This window comes from Saimiri boliviensis, chromosome 5, assembly GCF_048565385.1.
Source record: "Saimiri boliviensis isolate mSaiBol1 chromosome 5, mSaiBol1.pri, whole genome shotgun sequence".
NCBI lineage: Eukaryota > Metazoa > Chordata > Mammalia > Primates > Cebidae > Saimiri > Saimiri boliviensis.
The window spans coordinates 87345466-87361229 of record NC_133453.1 but is presented as its reverse complement, the minus strand read 5'-3'; the positions used below and the strand labels follow the sequence as shown (position 1 = coordinate 87361229).

At 40.8% G+C, this 15764-nt stretch overlaps 1 protein-coding gene across 5 annotated transcripts in view; it reads right to left on the bottom strand.

The window, feature by feature from the left end:
* CACNB4 (calcium voltage-gated channel auxiliary subunit beta 4) overlaps positions 1 to 15764 on the bottom strand; it is a 287994-nt gene that overhangs the window by 49954 nt on the left and 222276 nt on the right. For all 5 annotated transcript variants that reach the window (XM_003921977.4, XM_003921978.4, XM_003921979.4 and 2 more), the window contains 2 exons: positions 5169 to 5288; positions 2722 to 2844 (listed from right to left, as the gene is read on the bottom strand). In XM_003921977.4, coding sequence (XP_003922026.1) covers positions 2722 to 2844; positions 5169 to 5288 — 243 coding nt within the window. The remainder of the gene's footprint in view (positions 1 to 2721; positions 2845 to 5168; positions 5289 to 15764) is intronic.

Genomic DNA, 15764 nt, shown 5'->3' with positions numbered 1-15764 from the left:
CTCCACATACCCTTTCTAGCTCCCCTTCTCTCCTCATCCCACTTTGTTGGGCCTCCATCTCCACAATTCCACAGACAATGGCCCCAGTGACCTCCACGCTGCTGGTCTGGACTACAGAATGCAGAGTTTCAAAGATAATGATTTGATTACATATTTATGATGCACACCTTGTCTTAGCTGGGGTATAAGTACAGATGGGCTCCATGACATTAAATGATACGTTTACACTGATTACATTCTCCAGGCACCTCCATTCTCAGGGTACATTTTATTGTTCCTCCTTTATGCTCTCCTTTCTTTAAGATTCTATTTCCAATACCTCCGCCCCATCCCACAGAGCAAATGGTACCACATGGGAACATCAACCAGTGCATGTCACTGACCCCACTGGAAAACTCTGTGCAGAACAGGGAAGTTCAGGAAGCTAAGGCTGACCTGACTCAGCCTAATTCTTGTGCCCATTCTCCAGATGTCATCTCCTCCTCTCACTTAATTAGCTGTCATTTTTCCTTCCAACATATCTTACTGAGTTCAGCATCTCAGCATAGAAAACATGCTTCAGTCTTTCCCATCCTAAAAAGTACAAATGTAAATCAAATTTTAAAAACAGCCCCCCTCAACCAGGCACAGTGGCTTACACCTGTAACCCCAACACTTTGGAAGGCCAAGGTGGGAGGATCACTTGAGCTCAGGAGAGACCAGCATGGGTGACATAGGGAGACCCTGTCTCTACAAGAAATTTTACAAAAATTATCTGGGCATGGTGGTACATGCGTGCAGTCCCAGCTCCTCAGGAGGCTGAGGCGAGAGGATTACTTGAGCCTGGAAGGTGAGGCTGCAGTGAGCCATGATTGAGCCACTACACTCCAGTCTGGGTGACAAAGTGACCCTGGTTTTTTTGTTTTTTGTTTTTGTTTTCATTTTTGAGACTCTGTTTCAAAAAAGAAAAGAAAAAAAGAATACTTCTTCAACCTTATGCTATTTTTCCCTGTCTAGAAACCATTCTCTTTTTCAACTCAAATTATTTCAAAAGAACAAATTGCAATTCCTCTCCTCTAGATTCTAAGTTACGTGGGTAAGGGTCTTTTAAGCATCTTCATGGGGAGTTTTACAATGTCCAAAACATAGTGTACATAAAAGCAAATTCATATCTATCCCTCCTACAAATCTGCTTCCCTCTAACTTCTTATTTTGATAGCTGATACTACTCTCTATCCTTTTAAGCAAGCCAGAAAAACTAGCCTCTGGCCTTCATTTCTATGTCCCTTTCCCCACCCATGTGAAATCTCTAAGTCCTGTTTATTTGTCCCTTCCCTCTCTCTAAGCTGCTCTCTCTCTTCATCGTCTCTGCTACAACCACTGCCCAGCCTGTAGTGTGACTCTCCAGCTCTCTGCAATACTCCCTTGCCCACCAGAGTTCTCACTCTAAGACACAAGGCTGGTCACATCTGTCATTTATGTAAAGTTCTTCTCCAGCTAACTGCCAAGTGATAAAGGGCAGGCTTCTTGCCATGGTCCAAGAGGTCCTTTATTGTCTGGTCACTGCCTCTCTGGCCTGGCCCACAACCTGAATCATTCCTTCTCCTGCCCCTGCCTACCCCCAATCCCCCACATCCCCCAGCCCCCATCCCTGCCAGCCACACTACATTGCTTGCGGCTGTTCCTTCCATGTGATGCCACCCACATCCCAGCCCAAATTCCCTCAGAGTTCACCACTTCTGTAGAGCTTTCCCATCCCCGATCGCCTCCCTCCTCAGCCAGAGAATCCCTCTTCCTCTTTCCTCAGGCTCCCACAACACCCATTCGATTTTTCTGTAATAGAACCTGTCGTCTCGTGCATAAACTCTGTACTTGTCTGTCTCTCCACCCCGCTGGAGCTCCCTGCCAGCGGGGACAGTGATCCTTATGTCTGATCCCCCAGTGCCTAGCAAAATCTCTGACATGATGCAGCTTCTTAGATATAAATTTTTCTTTGAATGATTATACACTTTATTGCTGGTTCCATGGTCGAGGTGCACAGGACTCTAGTCTACATGTCTATAATTACAGCATCACCTGTAAATAGTCCCTTCTGGGTAGGTGCCATGCCACCAAACTCACATTTTCCTCGGTTGGATCCATACATCTATGGCTCTGCAGTCACACAGGGGATTTAAAGGTGCTCTGAGGACCACGGAGGTCTCTCCAAAATCCATGCTATAATTTTTTTTTTTTTGAGATGGAGTCTTGCTCTATTGCCAGACTGGAGTGCAGTGACGCGATCTCGGATCACTGCAACCTCCACCTCCCGAGTTCAAGCGATTCTCCTGCCTCAATCTCCTGAGTAGCCGGGATTACAGATGTGCACCACCACATCCAGCTAGTTTCTGTATTTTTAGTAGAGATGGGGTTTCACCATGTTGGCCAGAATCTCAATCTTGTGATCCGCCTGCATCAACCTCCCAAAGTGCTGAGATTACAGGCATGAGCCACTGGCGCCTGGCCCCCTGCTATGATTTTAAGATTGACTGTGATTTAATGTTGTAAGTGTGTGATAATGCAAGCAATGATCTCAGACTTCTCAATCTTAATGAGAATGACTAGATTTGGAAGGTTCAGCAAATTAAATGAGGTACTACACTGGCAGCTCCTAGGGTCTCCTCTCGGGCTAGTTTGGCTCAGAGCTGATTCCTAGGTTCAGCTTTTTGGCAAGTGAAGGGATGCAGTTTGTTCTACATTTACCTCTTTAATGTGTAGAAAGTCCTTAGCATCAAAGGAGATGGCTGTGCTCGGAACAGGCACATCCTCATCCAGGGCGCCGCAGTAGCTCACATTCGTCTTCACGGCAAATGCTACAGGTTTGGACTAGGGACAGAACCATGGAATAAGGAATGAGGAAGGGAGGAGAGAGGATCATTTTTCATATTGAAACTCTAATAAGATGACCGATAATACCAGGTAGTAAGAGAAATAACTTTCCAAAGAAGGATCTCAAATGCGTTTTACATTCTCAGGCAATATCGAGAAACCTGCAGAGATAACTGTGAAAATGATTTGGTCCTATCAGCCCAATCATTCTTCCTCTCCTGCAATACTTTCCCATATTCCAATATTTCAAATTTTAAAATGTGCTCTGAAGTACTGGGAGGGATAGACAAAGGCGGAGGAGAAGGACAGTCTCTTCTCCAATCTTAAAGTCTGTGTTTATTTTAAATGATAACTGATACCTTCTTATCTTGTAATACAGGAAATATGTGTTAGGTCAAAAAAATGTGGAAAGAGGATAAAATAGTATTTTTGAAATAATCCAGATTTGAAAACCTGTGGTATTCTATACAGCAGAATACCTGGTCCTGCCAGAGAAAAGAAGGGTCAGTCAGCATCAAAGCTGATGGGCAGGGCTCTTTACAAATCATCTTCTCTCTAGCGAACAAAGCTGGTTTTGAAATTCTTTTTACACAAATTCCTCTCAGCAAAGTGTTCTCAGGCTGGTACTGCCCTGTGGGGACATGTAAACCACCAGCCTAAGCGAATGGTGCCACCACCCACATCTGAGTAACCACAATGGCCACAAAACAGATCCTGAAAGAAAATTTTATAACAAAAGTTAGCTACAGCGAGACATAAGGTTCCTGAAAGTCTGACCTGCTTTGTTACCAGCTTATTTATTCATGCTGGGAACCTGACTGGGGAACAGCAGTTGAGGCTGGAACCTCACTGATGTCCCTTTACATATACCACAAGAAAAGCCCCTTCCACCAATAAAGCACAGACGTCATAGGTGTTGAAGAAAATGAAGACACCTCCATTTGCCTGCATTGTTCTCCTCCCACCTCTTTATTTTTTATTTTTTTATTTTTTTTGAGATAGAGGCTGGCCCTGTCACCCAGGCTGGAGTGCAAAGGCGCAGTCTTGGCTCACTGAAACCTCTGCCTCCTGGGTTCAATAGATTCTCCTGGCTCAGCCTCCCAAGTAGCTAAGATTATAGGCATGCACCCCCACACCTGACTAATTTTTTGTATCTTTAGTAGAGACGGGGTTTCCCCATGTTGGCCCGGCTGATATCAAACTCCTGACCTCGTGATCCGCCCACCTCATTCTCCCAAAGTGCTGGGATTAAAGGTGTGAGCCTCCATGCCTGGCCCCCTTTTTTCTTTTTTGAGATAGGGTCTTGCTCTTGCCCAGGCTGGAGTGTAGTGGTGTAATCTCAGTTCACTGCAGCCTTTATTTCCTGGGCTCAGGTGATCCTCCAACCTTAGCCTCCTAAGTAGCTGGAATTACAGGTGTCAGCCACCACACACAGCCTGTCACCGCTAAAGATTTTACAATAAAAATAGAAAAAGGAAGGAATTCACTTTATCTGGGCTTCTGTTTTTTCTTCTTCGAAAAATCAGAAAGACTGAATCAATATACCTTAGGAGTCTTTCACGGAGGGCAAAGAGGACAGATGGGCCATGACTTTGTCTGGTCTTGTATTTTGCTATTGTGTATAAAATGTCATTGCACAAAAGGCATCTGTGCTTCAGTAAGTAAGTAAGTAAATAAATAAATAAAAAGTTGGAAGCCTGTAGATGGGAGATCCCTAGTGACTGTTCTGGGTCTAACTTTCAACCACGCAATTGGTTCTTTGCTGCTTCCTATGGAAGCCTCTCCTTCTGGAATATCTGAAGGTCTATTTTGGCAATGGTCTTTATTGCTCATCTTTGCTACACTTCTCAGAGTTGTTCAAAGTTCTGAACTTCACACTAAACTTGAGGTGGGATACTGAAAGCAAGAGAGAAGAGCAGAGAAACCAACAGGGAGAGCCACGGAGCAATAGCACAGGTGTGGCCTGTCATAAAGGCTGAGGCAATGGATGAGGACGGGCCGAGAACAGGCAGGGTGAGCTGGTACCTGGGAGGCTCTCTGCCAACACTGGGCGTGGGAGGCTTGATATTGCTAAGTTGGAAGATGACCAATAATTCACCACCAAACCAAATATAAACGGATGAAGATTTTCGGGAAATGCCCCTTTGGAGATGTTACTAACCTCACTTAGAGGTGAAAGAATCAGAGAGCCTCCCAATCTGGAGCCTTATTGGAATAATCATAAAACAATTATTCCAGAAAAATGTGAGGTAGGGGAAGAGCAGCTGGTAGCCACTGAGCAATGACCCACTTTTGAATCAAAGAGAGGGAAAGAGAGTCACCTTTGCTCTCTCAAGCTGGATAGCTGCTTGCTGTTCTCTCTCCTGTCGAATTGCTTCCCGGTCCTCTTCCAAAGAGACATCGGAGTCAGACGGCCTGCTTGTGTACGAATCCGCTGAACCCTGGAAAGGAAAACAGAATAGTTTGCGATGATGGGTAGCTTCTTAAATTGTCACATCCATAACAGTATCCTAAGGCAAGTTCTTTTCATTTGCCTAAAATTTGATGCACACACTTCATGCCTTATTGCAGATATAAATTTAGATGGCAGAATATAGTTAAGTGTCTGAGTTATTCAGAAAGTAACAATGTTGTGAAGAAAAATATTTTGACTAAGTGTTAGGAAGTAAACTGCAATGAAAATTATGTGATAGCCCCAATTCTTCTTGTTTTGTGCCATATTAGACCCATATCACTTGTGAAATGTTAGTTTTCACTCATCTTCTCTTTTGCATATACATCTAAAGGAAAAACAGACTCAGCTTATTACAAAAGCTAAATCCTAACTGTATCTTGCACTATGGATCATCTATTTGTCTAAGATTTCAATACAGCAAAGCATCATCCTACATTAGTAAAATGATTTTCCAGTTTCAATGTCAACACTATTGAACTCTTTCACTACTAAAACTTCAATCATTGTCCTGCAGCAGCCAGCCCAGACGTGGTCAATGAGAACACTGGGCAGAAAAACAACCTTGAGGATGAAAACAGGGATGTTCTCAGTTGAAGCCCATACTAGAAGAGCTACTTAAACAGCGCTGAAATCCAGTCTGACTGGTGTGATCAAGTTAAAGAGCTAACCACTCCCTTCCTGCCTCCTCACAAAAACCCTGGAGGTTTGTCTTACAGCTGCTACAGGAACATCATCCTTATAGTTTCCTTAAGCTGGCATTAGAAGTTGATATTTGCATAGATGGTAACATTACACAGCAGAGGTATTGGGAGGACTGGTGCATTTGACATGTTTCATAAATCACACACGGGTTTTGAAAAAACCTATCCATGTAGCTGAGAATTTGCTGTCCACAGGAGGAAAAAAAAGCTTTAAGAAATAGTTGACTGCTGAATCTGGCCCTTTGAAAGTTTTTCTCCATGTAGAAATGTTTATTTGTGAATTTGCTACCTTTAAGGGTAACTTTCTGTCTCAGTAGAGGAAAGTATTCTAGTAGGGGTGGTCTTTCCCATCATAGAAAAATCCCAGCACAGATTTTCCTGGCAGCCTAGAACAAGAACCCCTCATTAGTATTTTTATCAGAGTGCCCAGTCAAGCCCTGGTTCTAAATTTTGCCTTTTCAACATACTGCTGAAAACTTTGTACAAGTTACTGGACAACTCTGAGACAGTCTCCTCATCTATTAAAGACGGACACTGCCGCCAGGCAGCTCATGCCTGTAATCCCAGCACTTTGGGAGGCTGAGGCGAGTGATCACAAGGTCAAGAGATCAAGACCATACTGGCCAACATGGTGAAACCCTATCTCTACCAAAAATACAAAAATTAGCTGGGCATGGTGGCATGCACCTGTAGTCCCAGCTACTTGGGAGGCTGAGGCAGGAGAATCACTTGAGTCCAGGAGGTGGAGGTTGCAGTGAGCCGAGATCATGGCAGTACACTCCAGCTTGGCAATAGAGCAAGACTCTTTCTCAAAAAAAAAAAAAAAAAAAAAAAAAAGAGGGACACTGCCTACTTCCCAGGATTAAATGGAACAAGTTATAATAAGCAGCTAATATTTTCTGAGTTCTTGCTATCGCATCAGCATGGGCCTAGTTGCTTTGTACACTTCATCTCACTGAATCCTCAGAGCAGTGGGAAAGCTGAGATTCGAACTCAGGTAGTTCAGCCTTAGAGCCAGCAGATTCAAATCCCATACTGAACTGCGTTTGACATTCAAATACCTACTCCAGGACCTGGCACATAACAGGCACACAATAAATCAGCTTTTTCATCCTCATTTCTTAGTACTGATGTTTTCACATTGATAAAAACAAAAAGCATTAATTTCTCCATGATTATATATATATATATATATATATATATATATATATATATATATATAATAACCCATCTTGAAATGTAGCCATTTGTCTTACCGTATTTACTGCATAGAAAATGTGCTATAAACCTGATAACTGCAATGTGTCCAAATCCATGTACTTTACCTAGTGCTTCTCAAAGTGCGCTTGGCAGAGGAAATGTATGCGTTAACCAAATTATAATCAAATTCCTCTGTGCAAATCTATTAGGGAAAAATTTTGGACATGCAAAATGGTCAAGTGTAGAGTGACTGCTTCATAGTCGTATTCATTGCCTAAAAAGAGAGCCATCTTGAAGTCCTTTAAAGCAGAGTTCTCTCAGAACACGTCTTTGGTCTGAATTTAGATACACTTGCATAAAATCTAAAGTAAGAGAGAAAAAAAAATTTTCAATTTTTTCTTTATTTTTTTTTTGTAGAGATGGGACTTTGTCATGTTGCCCAGGCTGGTCTTGAACTCCTAGGTTCAGGCAATCCTCCTGCCTCAGCCCCACAAAGTGCTGGGATTACAAGTATGAACCACTGTCCCTGACCTAGTGTTTCTAAAATATCTATTGAAACAGTTTGGAGTGAGTCCTAAGCAATGCTTTGCTGGAAATGTGATATGTGTGATGAACCATTCTCAGGGAGCCTGGACTGGCTGTTGTGAAGACATCAGGACCACTAAGTGAGATTACGGTATGTAAGTTGGGAAGAAGGCACTTGCCTGGTTTTGAAAACATGTCCTGGGATGGTTAGTCCCTACAGTTCACAAAAAACGCAAACCGCCTGATGGGGCAGTGAGTCAAGCAGCTGAATACACACTTCACTACTACCATGAGAAGATAGCTGAATTCCTGAAACTGCCTTAACAACTTTTCAAACCCCTGCATTCAATTATCTCTGAGTACACAAAAAGTGACTCCGGGACTCCGGCAGATGAACTTTATGTTGAAATGTGAACAAAGTTGTCAGAATCTCAAAACTATCTAATAAACTCTACTACGACCAAATATGTAGAAGCAGAAGTTTCTGTTTCCCATTGGTAGAGCGAAAAATAAAGCACTGTGATACCCATTTTCATAATTAGTGTTATATCATCACAACATTTACTTTGTTTTTTTTTTTTCTTCAATGTCATCTACATTGCTTTGTATATGAAAAAGCAGAAGTCCAACATTCAAGAGCCCATAATTTGGCCCATAAATATGTTCTGCTGGCTTGGTACTGGCTTGGTTTCTCATTTTAATTTATTTTTGGTTTGGTTTTGGTTTGTTTCAACCAGTTGAAAGGGAGTATGAACATGTCCCAGAAAAAAAGGAAGGAAAAGATACAGGAAAGGATCTGTGTTATTTACAAGGGCATAGAGGGAAGAGCAGGTGAGCTAGAGAGAGGCCAGAAGGAAACTGCCTGCACCTGACCGCTGGAGCATCCAGGAAGGGTAAGTGGACATGCGAAGCTGAGTAATCAACATATAATATTTTACATGTATGTAAGAAGTGCTATATCAATAAGCACAATTAGCAATAAATCAAAAACCTTCTGTGAGACTAAGGAGGAAGAGAAATTGAAAACACCCATGATCATTTTTGCATCCAACAAGCACTTTATTGTAACAGTAGGGACAGTGAGATTGTGGAGCTCACTTTCCTTCTGGGACAGGAAAAGTGATCACCTACTGAGAGAAGGTGGCCTCCAACAACCAAGCTTTACTATATACAGGTCACAGAATAACATCATGGGACGCAGAGCAGCTGCTCTTGAGACCCACCCTGCCTAGCCAAAACTTCATGAAAGCTTCTGATCAACCTGTATGACACAGGTATATGACAGCGTGGCTCCCACCGGTTGACCCCAATGCTTGCACTTGGCAGCATTAGCCCCAGCACAGGGTCTTCATTCCAGGGTGGCTGCTCAAGCTGTACTAATCTAGTTTCCGCAGAGACGAAAGGAAATTGCAGCATTTGTTCAGGAAATCCTGAATATGCTGCTGGTAGAAGCAGTGCTGCATACTGATGAGGTGCTGATCCTTGCTTGAAAACACGGACTTCTGTGACTCTTCTGGAGAAGTGACTGCCTGAGAGATGCTTTCTTCTCATATGGCCCCTAGAGCGGTTTACAAAGCAGCAGACAGAACACTACTTTTACACTGTGGTGTTTTCTTGAGAATCAGATTAGCAATATGACAACAGTATATATGTTTCCCCTAAAAGTAGCCTCAGGTAATCTCTTGCGCCTTAAAAAAAAAAAAAAAAGAAAGAAAGATTTTCTTCTGTCAGATAAAAAAGAATAATATAGCTTAGTTTAGAAGACAGGAAGAAAGTAGGGAAAAGGGCTTGAGCCTCACCCATGTCATTTCTGTAGCCCCAGGAACTGTGTGATGAAAAAATATCTTTTAACTCTTTGGAATGATTTTTTTTTAGACTGGCTAAAGTTTCTTATTAAGGGGATGTGTATGCATGGCTAACTGAATCCAGGTATGCTATCAAAAACAGAAGGGCTTCCCCAGAGGTGGCTGAAGACACAATGGAAGTCAGAGTAAAGCATTTACTTCATTTCAGGCAGGAGTCGTATCTTATCAGTGTTTGTGGTCCTCAGAGTTCCTAGCACAAAACTTTGCACTTCACGGGAGCTCAAAACTATTTGCTGAAAGAAAGAATCAATGAGATGGCATCAGGGGGAAGGGGAGAACCTTAAATGGAGACCCCAATACTGCCCAGACAACACCCAAATGGCATACACTCCTCCTGCCTCCAGGGGTTGCTGGAAATCATTCAGGAATAACCAGTGAAGAATAAAATTAATTTTAACTTGACAGAATGATACACAAGTTGACTGGAAAAATTGAAATCCAGAAGTTGTTTAGAAAAAATGTTAAAAGAACAATAAAAAAGAACTAACCTTTTAAATAGATACGAAAACATATAGAACTACAAAAGTTAAACTTGTTTGGTACTGGCACAGATCAAAGAAATTACAAGGAGACCACAAACTGACTGCTCTGTACGGAAGATTAATGTAAGATATAGGAAACATTGCAAATCAATGGGAAAAGAATTATTATCAATAAATAGTGTTGGGAAGTTGAGCTAGCCAACTCAAAAAAACATAAAATAGATTCCTATTTTTATATCTTTTTCTTTTTGAGACAGAGCCTTGTTCTGTTGCCCAGGCTGGAATGCAGAGGCATGATCTTGGCTCAGTGCAACCTCTGCCTCCCAGGCTCAAGCAATTCTCATGCCTCAGCCTCCTGAGTAGCTGGGACTATAGGCATGTGCCACCACAACAAGCTAATTTTTATATTTTTTGTAGAGATGGGGTTTTGCCGTATTTATCAGGCTTGCCTCAAACTCCTGGCTTCAAGCCATCCACCCATCTCAGCCTCCCAAAGTGCTGAGATTACAGGCATGAGCCATCGTGCTTAGTCTTATATCTTAGATATAGATGAAGAGATTTAAAGGCAATATTATATATAAAAAATACATATATGTATTTTTTAAATATACATATATAAACACACACCCACTACCACTAGCAGAAACTATGCTAAAGTTTTAAAATAACATGTCAAAAAGTTCAGAAGCCATGAAAAGAAAAGATTGATAAATCTGACTGCATTAAAATCTTAAACATTTGTCTGGGGAAAAAAATACAATAATCAAAGTGAAAATGACAAAAGAGAAAACACTGTCTCATAAGTGACTTGGATTTTAAGATCCTTCATATCCAAAGAGCTCTAACAAGTTAATAAGAAAAAGATGAACAACTTATGTCCTTACTCATTAATATGAGAAAGGAGCAAAAATAGAAACAAGGACAAGGCAAAAAAAAAAAAAAAGAAGAAGAAGAAGAAAGAAAGAAAAAAAGAAAACTATGGACCAATGCCAATATCTCTGATGAATAAGACACAAAAATCCTCAATAAGGCCAAGTATGGTGGTGTATGCCTGTAACCCCAGCTAGGGAGGCTGAGGCAGAAGAATAACGAGCTTAGGAGTTCAAGGCTGTAGTGAACTATGATCATGCCACTGTATTCCAGTTTGAGCAACAGATCAAAACTCTGTCTCTAAAAAAGATAAAAATAATTTTGAAATCTCAACAAAATACTAGCAAACAGAATCCAACATGTCAAAACTATCATGTGGGATTTATCAAGTGAGATTTATCTCAGGGATGCAAGAATGATTCAAGACATGCAAGTCAATAAATGTGACACATTGCATCAACAGACTGAAGGACAAAAACCATAGGATCATCTCAACAGATGCAGACAACTCATTTGACAAAATTCAACACCCCTTAATGACAAAAACTCTCAACAAATTAGGCATAAAAGGAACATACATCAATGTAATAAAGCCCGCGTATGACAAACCTGCAGCTAACATCATACTGAATCTTTTAAGAAATGGAACAAAGATGCCCATTTTTGTTACTGTTATTCAGCATATAATAAAAGTTTTAGCCAGAACAATCAGGCAAGAGAAAGAAATAAAAGGCATGCAGATGGAAATGAGAAAGTCAAATTGTCCCTCTTTATACATGACATGATCTCAAATGTATAGATACCTAAAGACTCCAGCAAAAAACCCCTAGGACTGATAAACAAATTCAGTATTGCAGGATACAAAATAAACATACAAAAAAATCAGTAGTGTTTCTATACATCAATAACAAACTAGATGAAAAAGGAATCAAGAAAGCAATCCCATTTACAATAGCTACATATAATAATAATTTTTAAATCTCTGAATACATTTAACTGTGGAGTGAAAGACCTTTACAATAAAAACTATAAAACACTGATGAAAGAAACAGAAGAAAACACAAATGGAAAGACATCCCATGTTCATGGATCAGAAGAATTAATATTATTAAAATGACCATATTACCGAAAGCAATGTCCAGATCCAATGTAACCCCTATCAAAATACTAAACAATATTCTTCAAAGAAATAGAAAAAAAAATATCTAAAATTCATATGGAACCAGACCTCAAATAGCCACAGACACAGACACACACACACACACACACACACACACACACACACACATTCCTGAGCAAAATGAACAAAGCTGGAGACATCACATAACCTGACTTCAAAATATACTACAAAGCTATAGGACCTAAAACAGCATGTTATTGGTATAAAAACAGATACATGTTATCCATAGAAGACATGTTTTTAAAAAGTATGGCTCATTCATAAAATAGAATAGCATGTAGCCAGGCACCATGGCACATGCCTATCATGTCTGCTACTCTGGAGTCTGAGGCAAGAGAATTTCTTGAACACAGGAGCATGACATAGACCTCCAACTAATAAACTGTGAAATTGTTATCAGAAGGTTATGTTGTAAAATAATCTAGCACATTATTTGAAATTGTGTTAAATTTACTGAGAATCTATTATGCATCAATATACCTAAGTATACTAGAGGAAAGAAACAGAGTTACAGTTCACTTTAAACCCTGCTATATAGTTTGAATTTTTACCTTCAGAATTTTTAAAAACAAAAACATTATACATCTCTATATACCTATATACATTTGTATACAAATATGTAAAAACATGCATATTTTTACAGATTATACAGCTTAAAATTACCTGCATTAACCCTAAAATAATGATTTTGATAGGTGACATTAAATATCAATGATCACTATCAAAAACAATAATGACTATTGTTTATTAAGCACTTACTATGTACGTCCCATGATTAGTATTAAGTGCTTTTATTAACTGCATTCTTTTTTTCCCCCCCCCCAGATAGAATTTCACTCTTGTCGCCCAAGGTAGAGTGCAAATGGCATGATCTCAGCTCCCAGGAAACCTCCACCTCCTGGGTTCAAGCAATTCTCCTGCCTTAGCCTCCCCAGTAACTGGGAATATAGGCACATGCCATGATGTCCAGCTAATTTTTATACTTATATTTTTTATTTTTTATATTAGTAGAGATGGGGTTTTACCATGTTAACGAAGCTGGTCTCAAACTCCTGACCTCAGGTGATCTGCCTGCCTCGGCCTCCCAAAATGCTGGGATTTCAGCAGTAAGCCACTGTGTCCAACCAACTGTGTTCTTTCAAAAAGAATATTTCCTGCCAGCCGGGCACGGTGGCTCATGCCTGTAATCCCAGCACTTTGGGAGGCTGAGGCGGGCAGATCACAAAATCAGGAGTTTGAGACCAGCCTGGCACATATGGTAAAACCTTGTCTCTACTAAAAATATAAAAATCAGCCTGGTGTGGTGGTGGGCACCTGTAGTTCCAGTTTCTTGGGAGGCTGAGACAGGAAAATCACTTGAACCCGGGAGGCAGAGGTTACAGTGAGCCGAGAACGTGCCACTTCATTTCAGCCTGGGTAACAGAGTGAGACTCTGTCTTAAAAAAAAAAAAAAAAGACTATTTGCCACCCATTTCCATCCCCCACCAAAAAAGGCTGTTTCTTTTGAGAGGCCCAGGGGCCCCTGAACAGAGGCTATATTAGTATGAGTTTTTCTCTTTGGTCACCTCTCTCCTAAATTTGTGAAGCCTGTAGATCTGAAGTTAAAAACTAGGTGATATCATCTTGTACAGTAATTTAATTTTAGGTATAAATACTGTTTTTGAATTAGGAGACGATGAATCATTGGGAGCTTCTGACAGTGTGGTGGGCCCCTTGTGCACATGCTGCCTTACTTGCAAACACACAGGACTCAAGGTAAGAGCTATGCCTACCCCTCGCTTCCTCCACAGGAGGAGCCGATTGTCATAAGACATGCACCCCAGGCTGCACTACTCCTTATAGCACTGCTTCCCTCCTTTGACCTTTGTGGCCTTGGTGGTGACCACACAATACCCACCCCTCCCATCAGCATGGACCAGCCCCATTTGGAGTTTGGAGTGGTACAGGCCCATACTCCTTCCTGGGATAGTGCCCTTCCTCTCCAATCATTTCAGAGGACAGGAGATGAGAGCAAGGCTTGCTTTGTTGATTCCTGTCTGCTAATTCTGTGTTCTGTGTGTTAGAGTTCATTACGGTGAAGGAAAAGAACTTATTCTTAATTTAACCTTTGGAACTAGGAAGTAGGGCTTTGATTGGAAAAAAAAAAACAAAACAGCACTTTACAGATGTTATCTAATTTAGTCACAATAAAAACTTAAGAGGTAGACTTCATTATCCTCAAGGAAGTAAACAAGGCTTAGAGACACTAAGTAATATGCCCAAGGTCAAGAAGCTGGTAAAGTGTGATGAGCCCTGGTTTGACCGCCTCTAAAGCCCTTGCTAATTAACTAATAATCATGCCCAGCAGAAGTGCCAATAGGCACTGTTGGATGAGCAGATCACTGAAGTTGAAGGCATTAAAAAAAGAACCTCTCTTTCTGTCTCTGCATTTAGCTTGAACTAACAATTACTGAGCATGCTAGTAATGTTCTTTCCAGCACAGTATATTGATTTCTCTTCAAAGTTCTTCTGGGTTCTTACAAGAGAAGTCAGGCCACATGCTCAAAGTCACTAGGCCATCAGCCACCGGAGAAGTTGAGACTTGCATTTAGACAAGAACATCTCTTGGATGATCTCTAAGAGTCCTCTGAGGTCTGTTGTTAAAGATTTGAGCCTAGTGCCAGGAATTAGGTCTTCAAGTACTTCGTGATGCAACTGGTCATTTGAATTGACATCAAAGCACATACAATCAACTATTACTAAGGCAGTGACTAACAAATCTTGGATTTTCTCTCCCCTTTCTCCAGTGAATTAGCTCATCAATAGATCCAAACTGGCCAAAGAGGAGACCCACATCTGCTCATCTCGTTGTTGAAAACTTTTTTTGACCAAACAAATAGAAAAAAAAAAAGTAAAGAGATGAAATGCTTGATTTCAGTAAGTCTGACAAAGGAGCTATAAGTTAATTTATCCTGATCATCATCTTTATTTTTCATTAGGAAATATAAGGAGAGGGAGTGGTTACTCATATGAGCTGGCATGCAATCAGCAGTTCTAAGGCGTGCTGTGAAGCTTGACTACCTGGGCTGGAATCCTAGGACTACTCCTTACTAGACATTTGCTTTTAAGCACAATACTTATTCTTTCTGGGCTCAGTTTCCTTTCTGAAAATGAGCAGAATAACCTGACTCATGGAGCTGTCATGAAGATTATGCAATCAGAATGTGCAAGCACTCAGCCAAGGAATCACTCAATGCAGGTTAGTGAGAACACTTCTGTATATGGATTTGCCTGGTCCTTTGTTCCTTGGGTGAGGCCAATTTGCTGTTGAAATCCCTCTCTTTAAAAAGGGATAGAGATATAAAGCTTAATTAATTAAAGTGAGTAGGAATTAAATGCTCTAGTGAGAACTTTAGAACAGTTAAAAGTATTGGCTAAAATGAAATTTGGGAATCATGTTGGTTTTATTCCTCCACATTTCTTCTGCCTGCAAGAAGTATGTTTACTCAGAGGCATCACCTTGTTTGGGAATAACCAGAAGACAGTCAGTTCTGTTTTTCTCGGTCAGATAGCAGCATAAATAAGACTTCTGTCCTTTGCATTTGAGGCTGACACTCCTAACCTGCTGTCTCCTCTAAACTGTGTGGCTCTAAACTTGCA